The 18,373-nt window shown below is 42.2% G+C and overlaps 2 protein-coding genes across 2 annotated transcripts in view; one reads left to right on the top strand and one right to left on the bottom strand.

Annotated features, from left to right (window-relative positions):
• erc2 (ELKS/RAB6-interacting/CAST family member 2) overlaps positions 1-8,380 on the top strand; it is a gene marked incomplete at both ends in the record, with an annotated part of 29,352 nt that extends 20,972 nt beyond the window's left edge. The window contains 9 exons of the mRNA XM_079266101.1: positions 470-672; positions 2,219-2,341; positions 4,124-4,135; positions 4,570-4,693; positions 4,837-4,997; positions 5,664-5,811; positions 7,331-7,381; positions 7,976-8,095; positions 8,354-8,380. Coding sequence (XP_079122227.1) covers positions 470-672; positions 2,219-2,341; positions 4,124-4,135; positions 4,570-4,693; positions 4,837-4,997; positions 5,664-5,811; positions 7,331-7,381; positions 7,976-8,095; positions 8,354-8,380 — 969 coding nt within the window. The remainder of the gene's footprint in view (positions 1-469; positions 673-2,218; positions 2,342-4,123; positions 4,136-4,569; positions 4,694-4,836; positions 4,998-5,663; positions 5,812-7,330; positions 7,382-7,975; positions 8,096-8,353) is intronic.
• Positions 8,381-12,937: 4,557 nt separating this feature from the next.
• On the bottom strand, positions 12,938-16,902 carry creld1a (cysteine-rich with EGF-like domains 1a). The gene is made up of 6 exons (XM_079297050.1): positions 16,783-16,902; positions 15,422-15,593; positions 15,256-15,339; positions 14,054-14,149; positions 13,780-13,920; positions 12,938-13,709 (listed from the first exon to the last, which is right to left on the bottom strand). The coding sequence occupies exons 1-6, from the start codon at positions 16,894-16,896 to the stop codon at positions 13,489-13,491; spliced, it is 828 nt and encodes a 275-aa protein (XP_079153176.1). The 5' UTR covers positions 16,897-16,902; the 3' UTR covers positions 12,938-13,488.
• Positions 16,903-18,373: the final 1,471 nt, after the last annotated feature.

Below are 18,373 nucleotides of genomic sequence, written 5' to 3'. Positions count from 1 at the left end.
GTTTCACAGACAACCAAAGAGTCAGGTTCATGATTTAGCATTTCACTGCAGCTAATTTGTTGACATTTTTTGACCGTTAAAGTGCTGCACAAACACACAGATGCACAGTCCTGCATTCTGCACGCTCACCAAGTGTACAAAGTGACTGGGAGTCTCAGGAGGCTGTTAAATGGAGCTAAATAATAGCTCTGTTAAAGCTAATGAGCCAGCACCAGTAATGATGCCCTTGTTCGCAACATTTTACTCATTCATTCAGAAAGAGAGAGAGAGCGAGAGCAAGGGGAGTGGTTAAAATAAGACAGTGATGGACTGCAGTATACTGTATGTATCTCTCTTCCTTGGCCAGTAAAACGTTCTGTGCTGTACTGCATGGTTGTGTTGATGTTATAATGTTAACTGAGTGTATCGTCGGGTGTGTGCATGTGTGCATCTTTGTTTGTTTGTATCTTTCCCTGGCTCGTGGATGCAGAAGGCCCATGAGGTGGAGCAGCAGTCCGGCCCCAGAGGGAACCCAGAGTACGTGGACCGAGTGAAGCTGCTGGAGAAGGAGGTGAGCTACTACAAGGACGAGGTCAACAAGGCTCAGACGGAGGTGGAGAGACTCCTGGACATCCTGCGAGAGGTTGAGACTGAGAAGAATGACAAGGATAAGAAGATCGCTGAGTTGGAAAGGTAAATAAATCGGACTGTCTAGACTTAAGTTCGTGAAGTATTCAAAGGCATCTTAAAGTAAATCTTCACCCACAAAATGACCATTTGTATATCAGTTACTCACCCTGTGTTACCTTCAATTCGTGAAGAAAACTTAGTCTTTCTGGCATGCCTCTATGGCAACCGGAGAAGCAAAAAAACAGAGGAAAATCTGAATTGAAGTAAATGGGGCCTAGTTTTACATCAGCAAAACACATCAGTTTACAAACTGTAGCGGAGAGGATCCTGCCACGGGGAAAGCGGGGCAAGCTCGCACCTAACACGGTGGTAACTCCGTCTGCAATCCGACCAACCTTAGTGGGTTTTAGTGTCCCACGGAGGTGTCAGAAAAATACTGTCGGCCTTTTATCTCACCCCATAGCTGAATCGTTAGAATTTCGGAATTATTGTCATTCAAGTTTGATAGGAAGAAGTGCTGTCGTTATCACTCTGTCCTCAGCTCCGAACCAAGAGATGCAACACTACAAACATAGAATATATAACAAAACAAGAAACAACAAAGAGAGAGACCCACACTGGAAAAGAGAAGAAAACGATCCCTTTCTGTATGTACTGTGCACATCCTGTTTCCCCTATTGTTGTCATCACTATTCTAGTAATAGTTTTGGGTTTATCTGCTTCGCTTTTTTAATTTGGTCACTGAGATGTCTGCCTTTCTGTGAGCTGACTAAATGTCTAAATGAACTTCCTTGTGTCTTTGTATACTGTACATGTACTGTCATTTTCCTGTTGTCATGTACAAGTGTGACATCGTGAGTTTGTGTCGGCACAGTGTCTTGCCCTGGATCCAGTCCCTGGCTTTTATAATACACTAATACTCCTTTCCTTGGAGGCATGTTGAGATACACACAGAAGGTTCTCTTTCTGTTAAAGTTGTGACGCTTTGTTAGATGTGATATTAGAACACAAAGTGCCTCTAAGGCATCCCCTTAATGGAAGAGGTCAGACTGATGAATAAAGCTGGTGGCCTCATCAACTCTTAGCTCACCTCTCCGTGCGGTCCAGAGTCTCTTCACTTGATGCAGCTTTTGGCTTTGGTTCGGCTGATGGAGGAGACCACCGTCATTATCCAGGACTTGAATTTAAACTAATGAGACAAAGATTGGATAAACTGCATGAAAACGACACATCAGCACCGTCTGCCAATGACGGCCCCTCGTCCCCGTCACTTTAAGAGTCACAAAACCAGTTCTGTTGTTCCTGCCCAGCTAGTGATAGGGGCCATTCCATTTCTCTGTCATGCTAATTGATCAGTGGTGTTTGATTAATTAAGTGTTCTTGTCTTTTTTTGCCATCTTTACCCACTTTTTTCTGTCCCTTTCCTCTTTCTATTTTCTGTTTCATGCCCACCTGTCTCTCTGTTCACCGTCCGCCATTGATCATTTTCAACTTCGGTCTCGAAACCTCCTTTTTCTTCTCCTTTCTCAAATCCGATTCTGTTTTTTAAATCTCTTCTCTGTCACCTATGCGACTCCTCCTCTTTTCCATTGTGCCCCCCTGAAACCAGCCCCCCTCCCTCTGCCCCTCGCCTCACCCCTCGTCCCGGTGGCAGAGCTCCCCCTGACCCGTTCCCTTCTGTGTCCGCTGCCCCCCAGCAGATAGGGGGCATGGTGTGGGATTTCCTGGGAAAGTGAGTGCTCTGCCCTGGCACTTCAGCTTGTCTGCGTGGTTAACGTCTCTGACTGCGACTGCTGCATCTGGTTTCCGCTGTGTGCCTGCGTCTGCCTGCTGTCTAAAGGATTATCATATCTTAGTCTGCATTGCTGTACCCGCACACATGATTCAAAGATCCCTGGATTCATGTTTGCCTTTATTTCTGTAGCATGTGTTTGTTCAGTGGAATGTGTATGTGCTGTTGATCAGTCTGTGTGAGAGAGTTCATGCTGCATGTTTCAAACTGCATGTGGCAACCGGCATTGAACGCCATCTATGTCTGCCCTGATGATAGAATGGGGAATTATGTCAACAAAGATGTAGTTATATGACAAATCCCATTATAGCAAATTAAAGCACCACATCATAGAGTATTAATAATTGCACAAATGTGGCACAAATACTTAATGTCTTAATCATGAATGTTAATATTAAGGTTTGTACCTCAGCCAGCTCATAAGTACAAAACTAATTTTGCAATATATGTCCAGGTGTTTATATGTTCTGTGCTGTTCATTTTGATTCCCCTTAACAGTAGACGTTATTTCACCTCCTTTTGTGGGGTTCCTGTTTCTGTTATGATGCATGGCAAAGTCACACAATCACACCAATCACACCAAGGATTCAGCAAAATAGCAGTTTATACTGTCAATTTTCACAGTTGTGACTGAAAGCCCCTATCAAAATGTGCAATTATACAAATTTAATACTAAGTAATACTGTAAATACCGCTCTATATACTGCAATAGAAGCAGTTTTCTTGGTGTGATTTTCCCAGCTGCACATATGCACACTAAAACACTTGCAGACACACACACACACACACACACACACACACACACACACACACACACACACACTTTTTTGTGTGTTTATGGGGTGATGGCTGTTTGTTGCAGCTTATTTAGGAAGTTTCTGTCCTTAAAGCTGAGTCGTCCTGCTGCCATGAGCACACTTCCCCTCCTCATTCCATCCACCCATCTGCCCACCTCTCCCTACGTCACCCTCGCCCTCTGTAATTCTCACCCTCTTATCCGTCCAGTAACATCACCTGACGGCCCCTCTTTCTTCTAGTGGTTTTTCCCAGTGCCCACCTTTCTGCTCTCCCTCCTAACCTGCCCCATCCCGAGCTTGCTCTACCAGATACTAAGAGAAATGATCCGCCAAGTGGCCTGCATGACTAAGAGCTGCTGTGCTCCAGGTCTACACGCGCCCTGTGAGTGAGGTGCTGTAGTAGGTAGGATCTGGACTGACCGTTGATCTTGAAGTGTGTCATACCAGTCGGGTCTCTTTTTGTTCAACAATCCTGCATCCATAACTAATTCTCTCACGAGCTCCCTCCTTCTCTCAGTCAAACCAGTGTTGGCTTCCCCTCCTTTTGCTCGCCACACAGACCTGTCCTCTTCCCTTCTTCTTTTGCCTGTCCGACTGCATGTCTGCCACTCCCAGGCTTGGCAGCAGATGCACATGGTTCTATATTTTCAGAGAAGGTGCATCCTGCATTCGCTGTGTCAGGCTGCACAGCAGCGGCTGTCACAGGTGCCTCCGTGATCTCCCGTGTTGTTTGACAATGAACACTGTGATCTCCTCTGGGTGCTCTGTATTGTTTTCTTTTTTGTGGTTGATTCTTTATGTCCTGGTTCTAATGTCTCTTTTTTTTTACTTTTTCCTTTGTGTGCTCTCGTTTGCTGCTTCCAATGTCTCCTCCACTTGTCTCGTCATCCCCTTCTCTTCTATCTCTTCCTCTCCCCATCTGCAGTCTAGCTCCCAGGTAAGTAATGCCCCTCCCTCCCCATCCCGCTCCTTCTCTACCCATACTAACTCTGGTGCTTCAACCTGTGAGTCATCTCAGCAATGTCATGTTAACATGAAGCTGTCAGTTCATCTGTGATGCTCATGTCTTTTTGCTGTCCTGGTGATCTCATGATTGGTACCATTTTGAAACAAGATTCATTCAAAATGCACCCGACATGATTGTCCATTACGCTGTACTTGTTCCTTTTGTTTGTTTCATGTTATTTGTTGTGATTTATGAGAATATATTGTACCCTACTCACACATATACTTACTACTTGTGTAACTTACTACTTGTGTAGCCTCAAGTATGTATTTTGCATTTCTTAGTAGAAAAATGCTACAGCAACTACAGAATGGAATTCAGAAAAAAGAGTGGCATGAAAATGCTGCATTTTTGTGGTTTCACAGACAAGGAGGCAAAGACCTGACAAAGAAGGGTCCAAACATCAAAATGGGACCACAAGGGGACAAGAAAGGCCTCGGACAAGACCCTCGTAAAGACGGCTCCATGGACAGTGGCCACCACGTAAAGGTGCAGGTTTACTTCTGAGAAATACACTCAGTTTATTATGACCTTCATGAAGGTAGGATTTATTGTAGGACTGTGTTAGACTGCATTAGTTTTAGCTGAGTGTATGTATGAGTGATATATCGTGATATGTCCATCTCATGCAGTTGGAGGAGCTGATGAACACACTGGAAAGGACGAGGCAGGAGCTGGATTCCACCAAGCAGCGTCTCTCCTCCACTCAGCAGTCGCTGCAGGAAAGAGACGGCCACCTCACCAACATGAGACAGGAGCGCAGGAAACAGCTGGAGGAGATACTGGAGATGAAGTTCGTGTTATCATTTAATGTCAGCCTCACAAAGACAGCCCGTTATGTCACGTCTCTTGGTGTGTTTCTGGCAAAGGCATGGATTCATTTCTTGTCTGGAAACAGAAATTCTCTCTAAACTATCTACAAAATGTTTTAAATGTATTTGAGGTGAGGAACAGGGCATGCAGTTCACCAAAATACCTAGTTTAGATTAAAGTCACATCAGCGTTTACACTCCCAAAACTGCTTGTCAATACATTACCTCAGTGATCAGGCTCATTTATTTTCATATTTTTACAGACTTAAATAGAAATGTGCTTTTTGACACTAATTTACTTGAGTCTTGTCATCACTGTGGCCAACAAATAGTCCCGTACATGAACGTAACACACACAGAAAGAACCTCAGTCTTAGTATTAAACGAACCAGCTGTTTACCTCCATGTACAGTCTTTGTACTAAGCTAAGCTAACTGGCTGCTGGCTGTAACTTTGCATTAAACGGACAGACATTCACACAATATTAATCTTCTCATCTAACTCTGAGCAAGAAAGAAAGTAAGTGTATAAATGTCTAACTACTCTACTCCTTTGAAATGTAGTCTGTATGTAAATATACCATATCTTTAATGTGTTTTCTACTTTATGTACTGTAGGTGCTGATGCATAATGTTTTTGTTCGACAGGCAACAAGCCCTGCTGGCAGCCATCAGTGAGAAAGACGCTAATATTGCACTGCTGGAACTGTCTGCGTCCAATAAAAAGAAGACCCAGGAGGAGGTGCTGTCCCTCAAGAGGGAGCGGGACAAACTGATGCACCAGCTCAAACAACACGTTAGTACTGCAGCACAATGTCAAGGAAAAGTCTGTCTGCGCTGTAGCCGGTTGCCAAGGCAACGTTGATAAAAATGAAATAAATGTAGCTGCACAAGGCAACGAGACATTTATTTTTCCATTTCATCTACAGGGGGCGGTGCACACACATGGCCACTGATCCTCTTTGCTAGTTCAGTTTTTCCCCAAATACGACTCATTGTGCTTTATCAGAGCTGAGGCAGGTCCGGTCTCCAGTCATTTCACGCAGGTCCATGTCAAGTTAAAAGTTCTCATTTGCACATTGCCACTCTTTTCTGGCCATTAACGTGACATTGACTTGAGCTCTGATAGTTTCAAAGCTCTGTTCATTGGCATAGCTGCGGTCAAATGTATTCAGTGCATCGGCCTAATAATGTAATATTTAAGGTGTGCTTACCAGGTCCAAACTTGAGTCTTAAATGTTTTTGCTTTCAAGCCTCAAGTCATGTCAGGTCTTCAGGGAGTCAAGTCTCAAGTAAGTAAAGTCTCGCAGCAGTCAAGTCCAAGTCAAATCTCAAATCTTTGACTTGAGTGTAATTCGAAATCAAACCCTCAGCTCTATAGCTCTAGTATGATTTATCCACCAGGAATTCAGGCAGCGATAACATGGCCTCCTTGTGTCTCTGTAAGGTGTCCTATATGTTTCCTTGATACATTAAAAATGGTGATTGTTCGACCTCCATTAAACATGGCTCACATGTGTATCTGCCTGTGTAAATAATTTTAACTCAACATGAAATTAAATAACTTTTAAGTAATAAACACAGATGTAGTTACACAAATGATTCTCATGAATCCTAACAATGTATACATACATTAATGGAAGTACAAATAAATAGTGGTTAAATGTATACCCACATCAAAACGGACTGATGATACTGGACTAGACTGATTTTAACTTTGTTGTCAAGAGTTTGATGAGAATATTTAAACGACAACTTGTCTTTTTTTTAACCATTTAATTTTTTGTACCAGTAGAACATGTGAGTGCGTGAACTTCTGAGGTGCAGGGAGGTGGATTGTGTTACCTTTGGATGGACTGCACCTGGCCTATTGTTTTCAGTCTTTATGCTAAGCTAAGCTAATCGGCTGCTGACTGCTTCGTATTTAGTGAATAGTTGGGAGAATGGTGTCAATCTTCCTATTAAACTCAGCAAGACAGTTACTCAGCATATTTCCCAAAATAACTTTTCCTTTGGTTGTGTAATTTCGAAACTAAATCACAAAGAGCTTAAAAGTGACGATTGAGGTGAAAATTCATCAGTTGAAGTCAGAGAAAGAAAAGGAAGATATAAGCCTCAGTGTTGGTTGCATGGTTATTGCACTGGATTGTATTACATTGGAAGGTGTTCCTGTTTTTATGTCAATCCACATATACTGAAAATACGTGCTTTGTCCAGTCATGAACTCATTTGATGTTCATTGTGAGGGAATAATGTTCTTTTTTTTTTTAACAGCTGCTGATCATCATGCACTAACCAGTTTTCTCTTTCTACAGACACAAAGCAGAATGAAGCTGATCGCCGACAACTACGAAGATGAGCAATATCCACATGGTCCTCACCCTCCTCCAACTCAGCCCCCGCACGCTCAGCCTCAGCCGCAGTACCCTCACGCTCCCCACGCTCCTCATGCTCCCCACGCTCCCCAGACTCCTCACGCTCCCCAGACTCCTCACGCTCCCCAGACTCCTCACGCTCCTCACGCTCCCCACGCTCCTCACGCTCCCCACGCTCCTCACGCTCCCCACGCTCCCCACGCCCAGCAGACTCCATATCCACACACCATACATCCACAACACCCACAGCACCCACAGGCCCCCCAACAGCACCCGCAGCAGCCACAACCCCAGTACACTCACCCACCTCATCCACCACACCCTCAGCAACACACTCAGCAGCACCCTCAGCAGCACCCTCAACAGCACCCTCAACAGCACCCTCAGCAGCACCCCCAACCACCTCCCCAGCATCAACAGCACCCACGCACCCCGCAGCCCCAACACCCTCACCAACAGCACCCACAGCTTCCTCCACAGCACCCACAAGGACACCCTCCTCCGCAGCACCCTCACCCTCAGCACCCACACGGCACTCCACAACAAGGACCCCACCCCCAGCATCCACATCCCCAGCACCCTCAGCATCCTCAACACCCTCAACACCCGCACCACGCCCAGCATCCACGTCACCCATCGCCCCATCATCGTGGAGGGTCGGCCCGAGGACCCCCACATGCTGGTCACCGCCCTGCTCCGGACCAGGTTAGATGTCATTTGTGTAATTATTTTGAAAATGACCATTAAAGTACAGCCCCGTAAAATCGTTGCCAAAAGCAGAACTGCAACTTCTTAGCACATTAATAGATTCTCTGATGCTTACTTTTACTTGAAAACGTTCAAAATGCTTATGTTTATATCTCACCGCCTGCTGTCTTTTGATCAGCATTTACTCCAGTGTCTGTCTACTTTCTTCCCTTCATGCATATCTCTGATGTTGGCCTGTCACACTGACATTGACAGGATGACGACGAGGGCATTTGGGCATAATCTTTGCTGTGACAACCAAAGCTCGAATATTGTTTTGAGGGGTGAGATGTGTTTAACATTTTCCCACGTTATGATTGTCAGTGTCCTGTGTCTGCTATATGTCATAGAGCAAAAGAAAGCGCTGTGTGACGTCTGTATTTTTGTGTTTTGTTATCTCTCACATTCAGACGATTCAGACACTACTGGAGGAGCACAGCCATGCCATGATGTTGAAACACGACCCGACCAAACATGTATTACTTCCACTCAATAAACGCTCAGCAATGGTACCTTTGTTTATTTTCCGGGGAAGAGGAGGGGCCACTCAGGTGTGCAGGTCATGCGGGGAGACTGACAGCTTTGCAGGTAATTTCAAACGTTTCATTTCATAATATATAATGGCACACACAATTATATTATTTATTGAAAAAGCATTTCCAAACATTTCTGCTCAAGGTTGCCTGGAACTTCTTCTTTGTGTGAACAAGAGCAGACGTCATCTACTTCCTCAGCACAGGACCTCAGATACGGAACTGAATTGGAAGGAAAGAGACAGATGTTGATGGGAATACAGATGTGCTGTGTGTCACATCTCTTCAGGCCAACAGTGCCCTCTTGAACCTCCCAGCAGAGATCTCATGGCTGTCTGCCAGCCCAGTATTGGTTCCTCGTCCATCTTCCTATGGTTGACTCAAGATCACGGTTGTCTCGCTGTCTGTTTCCCCTGCCTGACTGACTCCTCTGGCTCCGGTTGGCTCCCCCAACTGACTCTTTCATGGTTTCTTGATCCTCACTGCCCTGCTGATCCACCTGGTGACATCTGACCCCTCTACCTGGCTATCACGACCCTCATGACTCTTTTGTAGTTTGAATCATCTGATCGTGTTGATGAGCTATTTCACTCTTTGTGGCACACAGTGACTTCTTTTTTTACCTTTACACCTGCCCAACACACCGATCAGCATTTACTAAAAGAGATATAGTGTCCCACACACCAGACTTGAGTTATTCTAGTTTGACTAATGGTCCGCCTCGAGCCTTGCCTGCAGCATTGGTGGTTTCCTCTGCTGCACGAGCTTTTGGACTTTTTCTAGCCTCAAGGCTGTGGATGCCATCCAGCTTCCTCTTCATGTTACCTCATTTGAATCAGAAGTAGTCAAAAAAAATCAATCTATGCAGATGTCAGTGTAGAGTGAATGCATACTCAAATTTATCAATCAAGCCAAGAGAGCGGTCAGAAACGACTCATCAGTCCGATTATTTTTAAGTTTCTGAGACTATGCACCTCCTCCGTGTTGCAGGAATTTTTACTAATGGTGCTTCTGCTGGTGCTCAAACTAAATGGTGTCTGAAGACCTGGTCAAGAGCATCTTTGAGTAATTTTACAGTAGAGGGACTTGATCCCACAATGGGCTTCACAAACAACTGTAAAAAGACTGCTTTGTACATACGATTTGACCTTTGGGGCTTTGTGAGCAACAATCACTTCAAGACCCACAGGGAGGAGGTCTCCCTCTATGAATACTGTTACTGTAATTACATTATAGACTATGAAGTGGAGGGCGTTCGATAGATGTTTTCCCTGCAGGTCTTTTTGTACCATTGACAGCCCAGTCTCTGACCTACAGTATGCCCCTGCTCCCCTCTCCCTTGTAATGTTCCTCTTCTGGCAGTAGTCTGTGTGGCCTCCCCAAACATAGTGACTTGTTTTCTCCTTCTCAACAAGGAGGCCTGTGCCTCGTGGAAAAACTGTACACATATATGATAGATATGCATATATTATACATATAGAGAGACATCTATAGTGTGTGTATACGTGGTCAGAAAATCCTTTCAAACTGACAAGATAATATATGTTTTTTTCTTCATGGTTATTTTTATAACTGGCTGGAGGTCAGAGAGATGTCTTATTAAGAGTGTTGAGTGGTGTGATTTTCCTCTGATTTGTACGTGAGTAAATCCCTCAGCAGTAACATTCCCTGTCTGAAAACACAGGACAGCCCAAAAATACAAAATAAGAGCTTTAGAGCAGTTTATGTGAAATAGACAAGTATATCCAAATCTATCTAGAAGTCTAGTAAAGATGGCATTATTACATTCCTTTCTTCAATGTGAAAACATTTAGTTGAACGCCGCTTATGGTGACAACTTTGAACAATGACAATGAAAAAAAAAGACTGAATTTTTGCAGCTCACATAAGTAGCAATGAGATTATGTCGGCTGCCCTCAGCAGTCAGAAACTTGCACTTGTGAGTGAGGACTATCACATTTAACATCCAAGTGGAGGTTTGAGTGACTCTGTCGAGATGCATTTCTTTCACGTGTTTGTCGTCGTCGTCTTGTAAACAGAAGTGGTGACATACGTGACTGTGACAGCTGATTAAGTAGAAAAGCCAACACACATTGTTGCAGTGTAGTGGCAAATTAAATTAGACTGTTTCAAGACAATCCCCTACTTCCTCTCCCTCCCCTCATGGTGCCTGTGTGTTTCACTTATATGGCCAAGTGTTGATTGTTGTATATAAATGCCTTTCCACCTGCCCCATCCTCCACAAACCGAGGTGACCCATGCATCACCTGCTGTGTCCGCTTCACGTATGAACCTTTCCAGCTCCTGTCACTGACCAAGAATCAACAGGTTGTGTGAAACGTTTGTGTTTGTGTTTACAAATGTTAAGAGAAAAGTCCTGATTTGGATTTTTTTCATAAAGGGAAGACAATGCAAGCAGACAGAGGAGCAAAAATCCTCTCACTTTACCATCAGGGGGGGGGGGCGGAGTACGAATCCTCCATTTTCAGGTCCTTATCTACTGAATACTTGAAGTAGGGGGTTCTCCTACCATGAAATACCATTTATAATTTACATGGTAGAAAACATGAAACATTTCATTTGTGCCCATGCATGCTGGATTTTACATAATGTGCCAACTGAAAGCGCTGATGTAAGGATAATCTCCTGTTCTCTATGCAGAGCGATTTCTCAACTGTTGTGTCAAAAAAAAAGAAGGTTTGAAGACACAGAGGCTTAGAGGCTGGGGCTGGTTTCCTAGGCTTAGACGAACGACTAATCCCGGTTGTGAACGGCGGAGTCGAGAAGTCAACTGTGCATCTGTGCCTAGAAGCAGCCGTATAGAAAGACTCGAGTTGAAAGGCCTGTAGGTTCACCAGTAATTCTCAAAGGCCTTGGAGAAGAAAGCATGAAAAGCCGAACACATACTTTCACTTTATTGTTGTATAAGAGTTGTTTTTCTTTTATTACGTTGCTGAACCTTTGGATCAAACAAATCACTGTGACCAATGCCAGAAACATTTTTGTTTTGACAGAACTATTGTTTACTTTTTTATTCATTTTTGTATTTAAGTTAACTTTATTTTTTTCTCTTGTTTCAGTTTACCGAATATGCCAGTTTGAGACTGTACTATTTGTATATGTCAATGTTTTGAGCTGTACAGTAAAGACCTAGGAACACGTTAAATGTGAGTGTCCAGCATGCTGAATGATTACCTGTGCGAACGTGAGCTAATCTCCCATGAAGCATCGTTCCTCATTCATTACGTGCATCCGCATCGTGCATTGTGACGGTGTGATGTTGTGTTTGAGAGTGACATGTGTCTCACTTACTGTGTCCCCTTAGTAGACAGCCTGTGCAGTTTTGTGAGGGTGCAGCATGTTTTTGGGGTTGCTTGTGTAAATGTATTCAGAAAAGAGAGAGATGTGCGTGTGTGTGCATAGCTGCGTCTGTGTGATTGTGTGCGTGTTATGAATGCATAAGAGAAAAATCTATTTAAAAAAAACTTTATCAGAGGAAGTCCCTAGAGTAAAAAAAAAAAAGTGAGACTGAGTCAAAGTTTTGAATGGCGCATGGATACTCGGTGATGTTTTCTGTTTTTTAAACCTAGGAGGCTGTCCTCAGTGACCCAGTTTGCTATTGTATGTGCTGTATCAGAATATTACTATTGAGTGTTGGCCAGCTTGTTTATATCCATCAAATAAAGGTGAATTTCTTCCTGTCTTTGTTTGTGATTTTCTACTCTAAGTTAAAATCAGTTTAATCTGTACGTCAATTATAATATATTCTAGTAGAAATACAATCGTGGTATTACACTTAAATGCATGATACTGTGGAAACAAGCACACTAGTAAGTCAAATAGTGCATTGATTTCATATCGGTTTCCATTTCATAATAGATTATTCATATAGAATAGCAACAATTGAGTTAACTTGGTGAATGACGCTACTAACTATTTCTACCTTCATTTGAGTTCAACTATCAAAAGTCCTGGATTTGAACATTCAGTGGTGCGATTTTATTTGTCAGGTGTCAAAAATGTGTCATTAACATCAGAAGCACCCTGCAAAATGATGAAAGAATAAAGCTGGGTATGTTAACATAGGACAATTATTTGTGTTTTATATTCTTAAGACAAATGTGCACTTTGATAGAAAGGCAATAAAGTGTTGCTATAAACTAGATTGTTCATGTTACAACTTTATATTTAAAGAGTGCAAATACAGTGTCATTGATGCAGCATAAGAAATCTAATACATTGTTTCTGCACACAAATACAAGCAAGCTGTATATTCCTCTTTAATCATGCCACAAATGACAACATTGTACATATTGGTGGCTCCAAAATGCCAGACCAAGATAGTTGCTTGAAAACAATAAAAAAGCACAAGAAGATTTGGGCTCATTTTCAACTCAATACAGGAAAATGGAACAATCGTCTAAAAGTCTTTTTCTTTCCCTTTGGCCAACTTTCAACAGCATCTTGTAGTCTTCATCAGTGATTGGAGTTTGTAAAGACAAAGCAAACTTGATGTAGTAAGGAAGACTGTTCAACACACTTGAAAAGCTCCAGACCAAGCTGGTAACTATAACTAAGCTTTAACAAACTGCTATTTAAAGGATCATGAATAAACTTTCCCACTCATTTTGCCCAGCTCTGTGATACTACAGAATGACAATTAAAAGCTGAAGATAACTTCATATCAACAACTTATATCATCTATAATACAAGTAAATGCACAAGATTCATCTGCTTTGTCTGAACTATGATTGTTGAGGCCGTGCCGAGCAGTGGCACATAAAATGTTTAAGTCCTTTTTTGCAACACTTTGAAGCTTTACCGTCCCTTTAAGAAGCTGCCCAATAAACGGTCTCCCCTGTCAGAAAGCCAGTACCCTGCCATGGCTGCCAGTGCGCCTATGAATATAGATGTGTAGACCAAATCTCCCTTAGCAGCCAGTGTGGCCAGAACACAAAGCACCATCCCGAAGAGCATCTGCTGCAGCACCGCCACCTCGTCGTCCTGGATATCCTCAAACAGACCTTTCCCCTGAACACCTGCACAAGAGACACGCGTGAGAGGTTGCAATGAGGTTCGGGTAGTTCACGTGATTGTGATGAGACCCACTAGGATGCTGCTTCTTCACACAGACAGCGTCCTTATGGAAGAATCCTTCAGCACAGTCACAGCGGAAAGAGCCCTCTGTGTTGGTGCAAATCTCGTCCAGACCGTGACAGGCGAGTACCCTGTCACTACATTCATCTATATCTGAGGAAAACAAAGAGAGACACACGATACAATCTCATTGGAGACTTACTGCAGCTCCTCGGGAGCACACAAAGATTGCATAACTGATCAAATAATACTTATATTTGTTAAATATTCTCTTTTAAGCATTTACCCACACACTTGGACCCTGTCAGTGTGTAACCAGAGGCACATTTCCTGCAGCGTGCTGGTCCGTTACCCATACAGCCCACACAGGCCGGGCAGCAGTCTGAGGAAAGAAGGACCATTTTATTCATTTATTTACGAAACAATGTGAGTGAAAAATGACACAAAACAAAATCGGACAAGATGAAACAAAGTATTATTTAATATTTAAGCTCTCCAGTGGAGCAAGTTGGGAACAAGTTACGACTACTGGGCAGGTTCCACAGTGATCATCAGGGGCAACAATGAAGGACTTGCAGCACTGAATTGTGTCATGCTCAACATTTTATAGATGTGTGTGATTTAATATCTCCTTTCTCGTAATATCAAACAAACAAACTAACTTTGTGAGCATTTGTATGAATGCGAAAAGGCTTCAGCTCCTGTTACAACAGTTAATGCAGCGATGCTTCAGCTGCATACAACTCCCTATATGGGTGATTATATGATCCATAGTGGGGTGGTGTAGTTTTATGAAGAAAGTATAAGTCTCAGGTAGGAAGCTAGCGCACGCACACACACACACACACACACACACACTGTGAATATTAGAAAAGCTGGAAACGTAGTGAAGAAAAAGGGAAACGTTGTCCGGGGAAAGTAGAGCATTGCTAAATGATTATGTGTGTTAAGACCAAAAAACAAGAAAACTCAGGAGCTGAAAAAGAAAGAAAAAAAATTGTTGAAAGGTAAAAATTTTTATTTATTTTATCAAATGTTTGATGTGGTAGCTTTGTTTTTGTTAACACTGCTATAATTATGACTAAAAGTATCATATATTTAGATATATTTTTGACTTTTATCACCTTTTGTTAGTTTGGGGCTCCGTCTGCCTGTATTAGTGCTGAAACAATAATCAGTCAATGAGTTAATCAATAGAAAAGGAATAGACAAATTTAAAAAACTGATTCATTAAATGTTCAAGTCATTTATCAGTCAAACGATGCAATCATAGTTTCAGCTTCAAAAGGTGAGGATTTGCTGCCTCTCTCTGTTGGATATCACTCCTAAATCGAGTATCTTTATGTTTTGGACTGTTCATTGGCAAAACAAATATTGATTGATTGACTTTTTATGTTTATTTAGTTTTTTTATTTCCTTTTTATTTAATTTCTACATCTAGAAAAAGCCGATATGTTGTGTCTTTCACACCGAATCTAAACCACTGACCTCTGCACTCAAATGATCCATCTGTATTGAAGCAGTAGCTGTTTGTAGGACAGATACCCAGCTCGGTGCCACACTCATCAACGTCTAAAACAGATCCAAACACAAATACATTTAGAAGGTCTGCTTGTCTTATTACTTACGGGATAATAAGCTCGGTATACAGTACCTACACAGGTGTTATTATGGAGTGTCCATCCCGCTCTGCATTCCTCACACTGGTCGTTTTCTGGGCCTGAACACTTGCTGCAGGTATCTGGACAGCTGTGCACCTGAGCAGCCAACAGACAACACAGGCAAGCAGCCTGCAGCAGGTTCTTGTGCAGCATCCTTTCTCCCATCTGTCCCATCAGCAAGATAAAGTTGTTTATCTCATTCAGAATATCACACCCAGGTTTGTTAAATGATGCGCGCGAGCTGGGATCATAATCATTGGGAACAAATTGCTGGCAAAATAAAGTATGTGAGGGATCCAAAAAAATGCTTCACCTTTGGGGCGATCCAAAAATATAGTTCAGTTTTCATGAATGCGTTCTGTGAAATGACGTTTTCTGTACAACACTTTGAGCTACATAGTCTTTTATGAAATGTGCTGTATGAAGAACGATTATTATCATTATTATTGTTATTAATGAGAGCGAGCGCACAACATTCTCGCTCAAAGAGAAGTCTCGTTCTGATCTCGCGAGGTAACGTGTTGCCGGAAGAGAACTGTGGAAACGCGAGGAATGAGTGTACACTGTACAGAAAGTGTAGCTTAGTGTTATCTAAAATAGTTGATAAGTCATGACTGAATAGTTTGATGATTTCGACCACGTGGACGTGGAATTAGATAGCCGGTTAGGAGGGTGAACCGGCTGCTGCGAGGCCGTGGAGCTGGGGAGACTGGTGGTGTTCCTGTGGGTTCTGTGACCCTTCGAGAGCCACAGAGAAAGACAGATTTAAAGAATTGGACCTGTTGCTGCCTAATATTCAGTTATCAAATCGATACTTCAGCGGGATACGTTAAAAAACAGACGGGATCAAAGGAACAGTACGGTAAACCGTTTTGTTTCTCTGTACGGTTATTTCCACAATGTTGTCAAACACTTATTGTGAGAACCTGAGCCTGTCAGGAGTCAAAAACAATTCACCTTCACTGACTGTAACGGGGCATTGACGCTGTGTCCCCATGTGTCACTTAGATACAAAAACATGAGAAAACAGGGTTCAGGTTGAAGAATACCAACGTTTTCCCTTTTTCCAGGTACTTTACTTCATACTTCTGATTTAATAATTCATGAAATATTTCTAATATTGTACTTTTTAGTCCTCCTCGTGTACCTGGCCATGATGACTTCAGATTCAATATACATAGATATGTTCACAAATATGATGCATAGATCAAACTACCACAGAATATAGTTGCAGTTGGCGCCACCTCAACCAGCTGCTCACGTGCTCAATATATTACTCTGCGATGGGTCCTCACTTTTGCTTAGAATACTTCAGCACATTTACATGTAGGACACAACAAGCATTTAATTGTACCTCAAAACAAACAAGAGACGTGAGTTGAGAGTTTTCTTTACCTCTTCTAAGTGCTTCGACTGAGTCTGAACTGTGTCGTCTTTTAAGTTTAAAAGCTGTGAACGCAGCCGACATGCGCTTCTCAAACTTCACAACTACTCTGTGGTTGATAACAGAATGTACACCAAACATCCCGAGCGGGCGGAGCATGCAGCACCCTCAAAGCACCGCCCTTCCGGGACGTCAGGGTATCGTTAAACGATATGACACTGTATATTACACCAATAAGAGCCGCCGCCCTTCACTGGGAGACGGCCAATCACAATCCGAGATCCGCCGTGCACATAAATAAGCACATTTATTTATAGACAAGTGTTGGCAGACATACAGTAGTAGGCTACATGATCACATTGAGTCTGTAAGATTTTAAGTTAAACATATAGAAGCTTAAAGGACAAGTCTGGATATATTCTATATTAGGGTCAACAAATCCTATGTAAAGACCCAAATAAACAAATTACTTTATCCTAAAAACAAGTAGTCTGTGTAGCCAAAGCCTGATATAACGTATTCATCTGTGCCATAGACTGGGGTTATTGTCCAAATAACGTTAAAAACGCTGAAACATTGTCACACTCTGTGATATTTGCCTTCATAACAATGAACATGTGTTCTTCTCTGTGATTGTTGGGACACGCTGGATGGGCACCTGCCAGATGATCGTGTATTGTTGCTGTCCTGCTACCCCAGAATTCAGCTGATTGAGACCAAGCCTGACAACCAGTTACCAAACAATATTTACCTGGAGAATCAAATTTAACGGGGGAAAAAAAAATCCTCTTTAATTATAGAAAAATAATCATCTTTAATAATAAGAAATGGTGTATAAATTCTGTCCTCACTAGCTGCACAACAGGTGATCTGCACCTCCTCTTGGTATGTACCAACTTTTACAGTATGTGCAAATATAATAAACATTAAGGTAAATATTTAAGTTATATTTGATTCACATTAAGGTAAATTGTTAAGTTATATTGTATATGATGAACATAAAGGTGATTATTTGTGTGTATAAATGTAAACATTAAACACATTATTTAAGTTATAGAAAGGAATACGGCCATACAAGTATATCCTTCATACTCTTTTTGGACATATTATTTGGAATATTTATTTGTTTAGTTTATTGAGAAATTGCGTTATATTTTTACAGTTCATTTTTTAGCTTGTTCCTGTTTTTTTTAACCATGTATTACATGTTTGAAATAGCCCGTCTTAAAATCTATTTAAAACATTTGCGTCAGTCCCACAAACTCCGTACTGCTTGCTTAGATGTTCATATCAAATCCACAGCTAAAAACCGTCCCGAACAAATGCACTACTTTCTCCTATTGAAGTAACAGACATAAGAACTGCAGTGCAGTTGGCCAGAAAATCATTTAACATTTCAGTAAAAGTAATGGGGCTGAAAACTGCAGACAGGGAAGTGAAGTCAGAAAGAAGCCAGAGATGAACTAACGTATTGTAGTTTGGTCATTTCATAGCATAACAGCGATATAGATCATTGGCGGCCGGCCTTTAATAGTGTCTTCGTGCTCCCAGTAGACCACAC

The sequence above is a fragment of the Melanostigma gelatinosum genome (assembly GCF_949748355.1).
Source record: "Melanostigma gelatinosum genome assembly, chromosome: 3".
In the NCBI taxonomy this organism is placed as follows: domain Eukaryota; kingdom Metazoa; phylum Chordata; class Actinopteri; order Perciformes; family Zoarcidae; genus Melanostigma; species Melanostigma gelatinosum.
The sequence above is the reverse complement of the archived record's forward strand: the minus strand, read 5'-3'. Positions and strand labels throughout refer to the sequence as shown.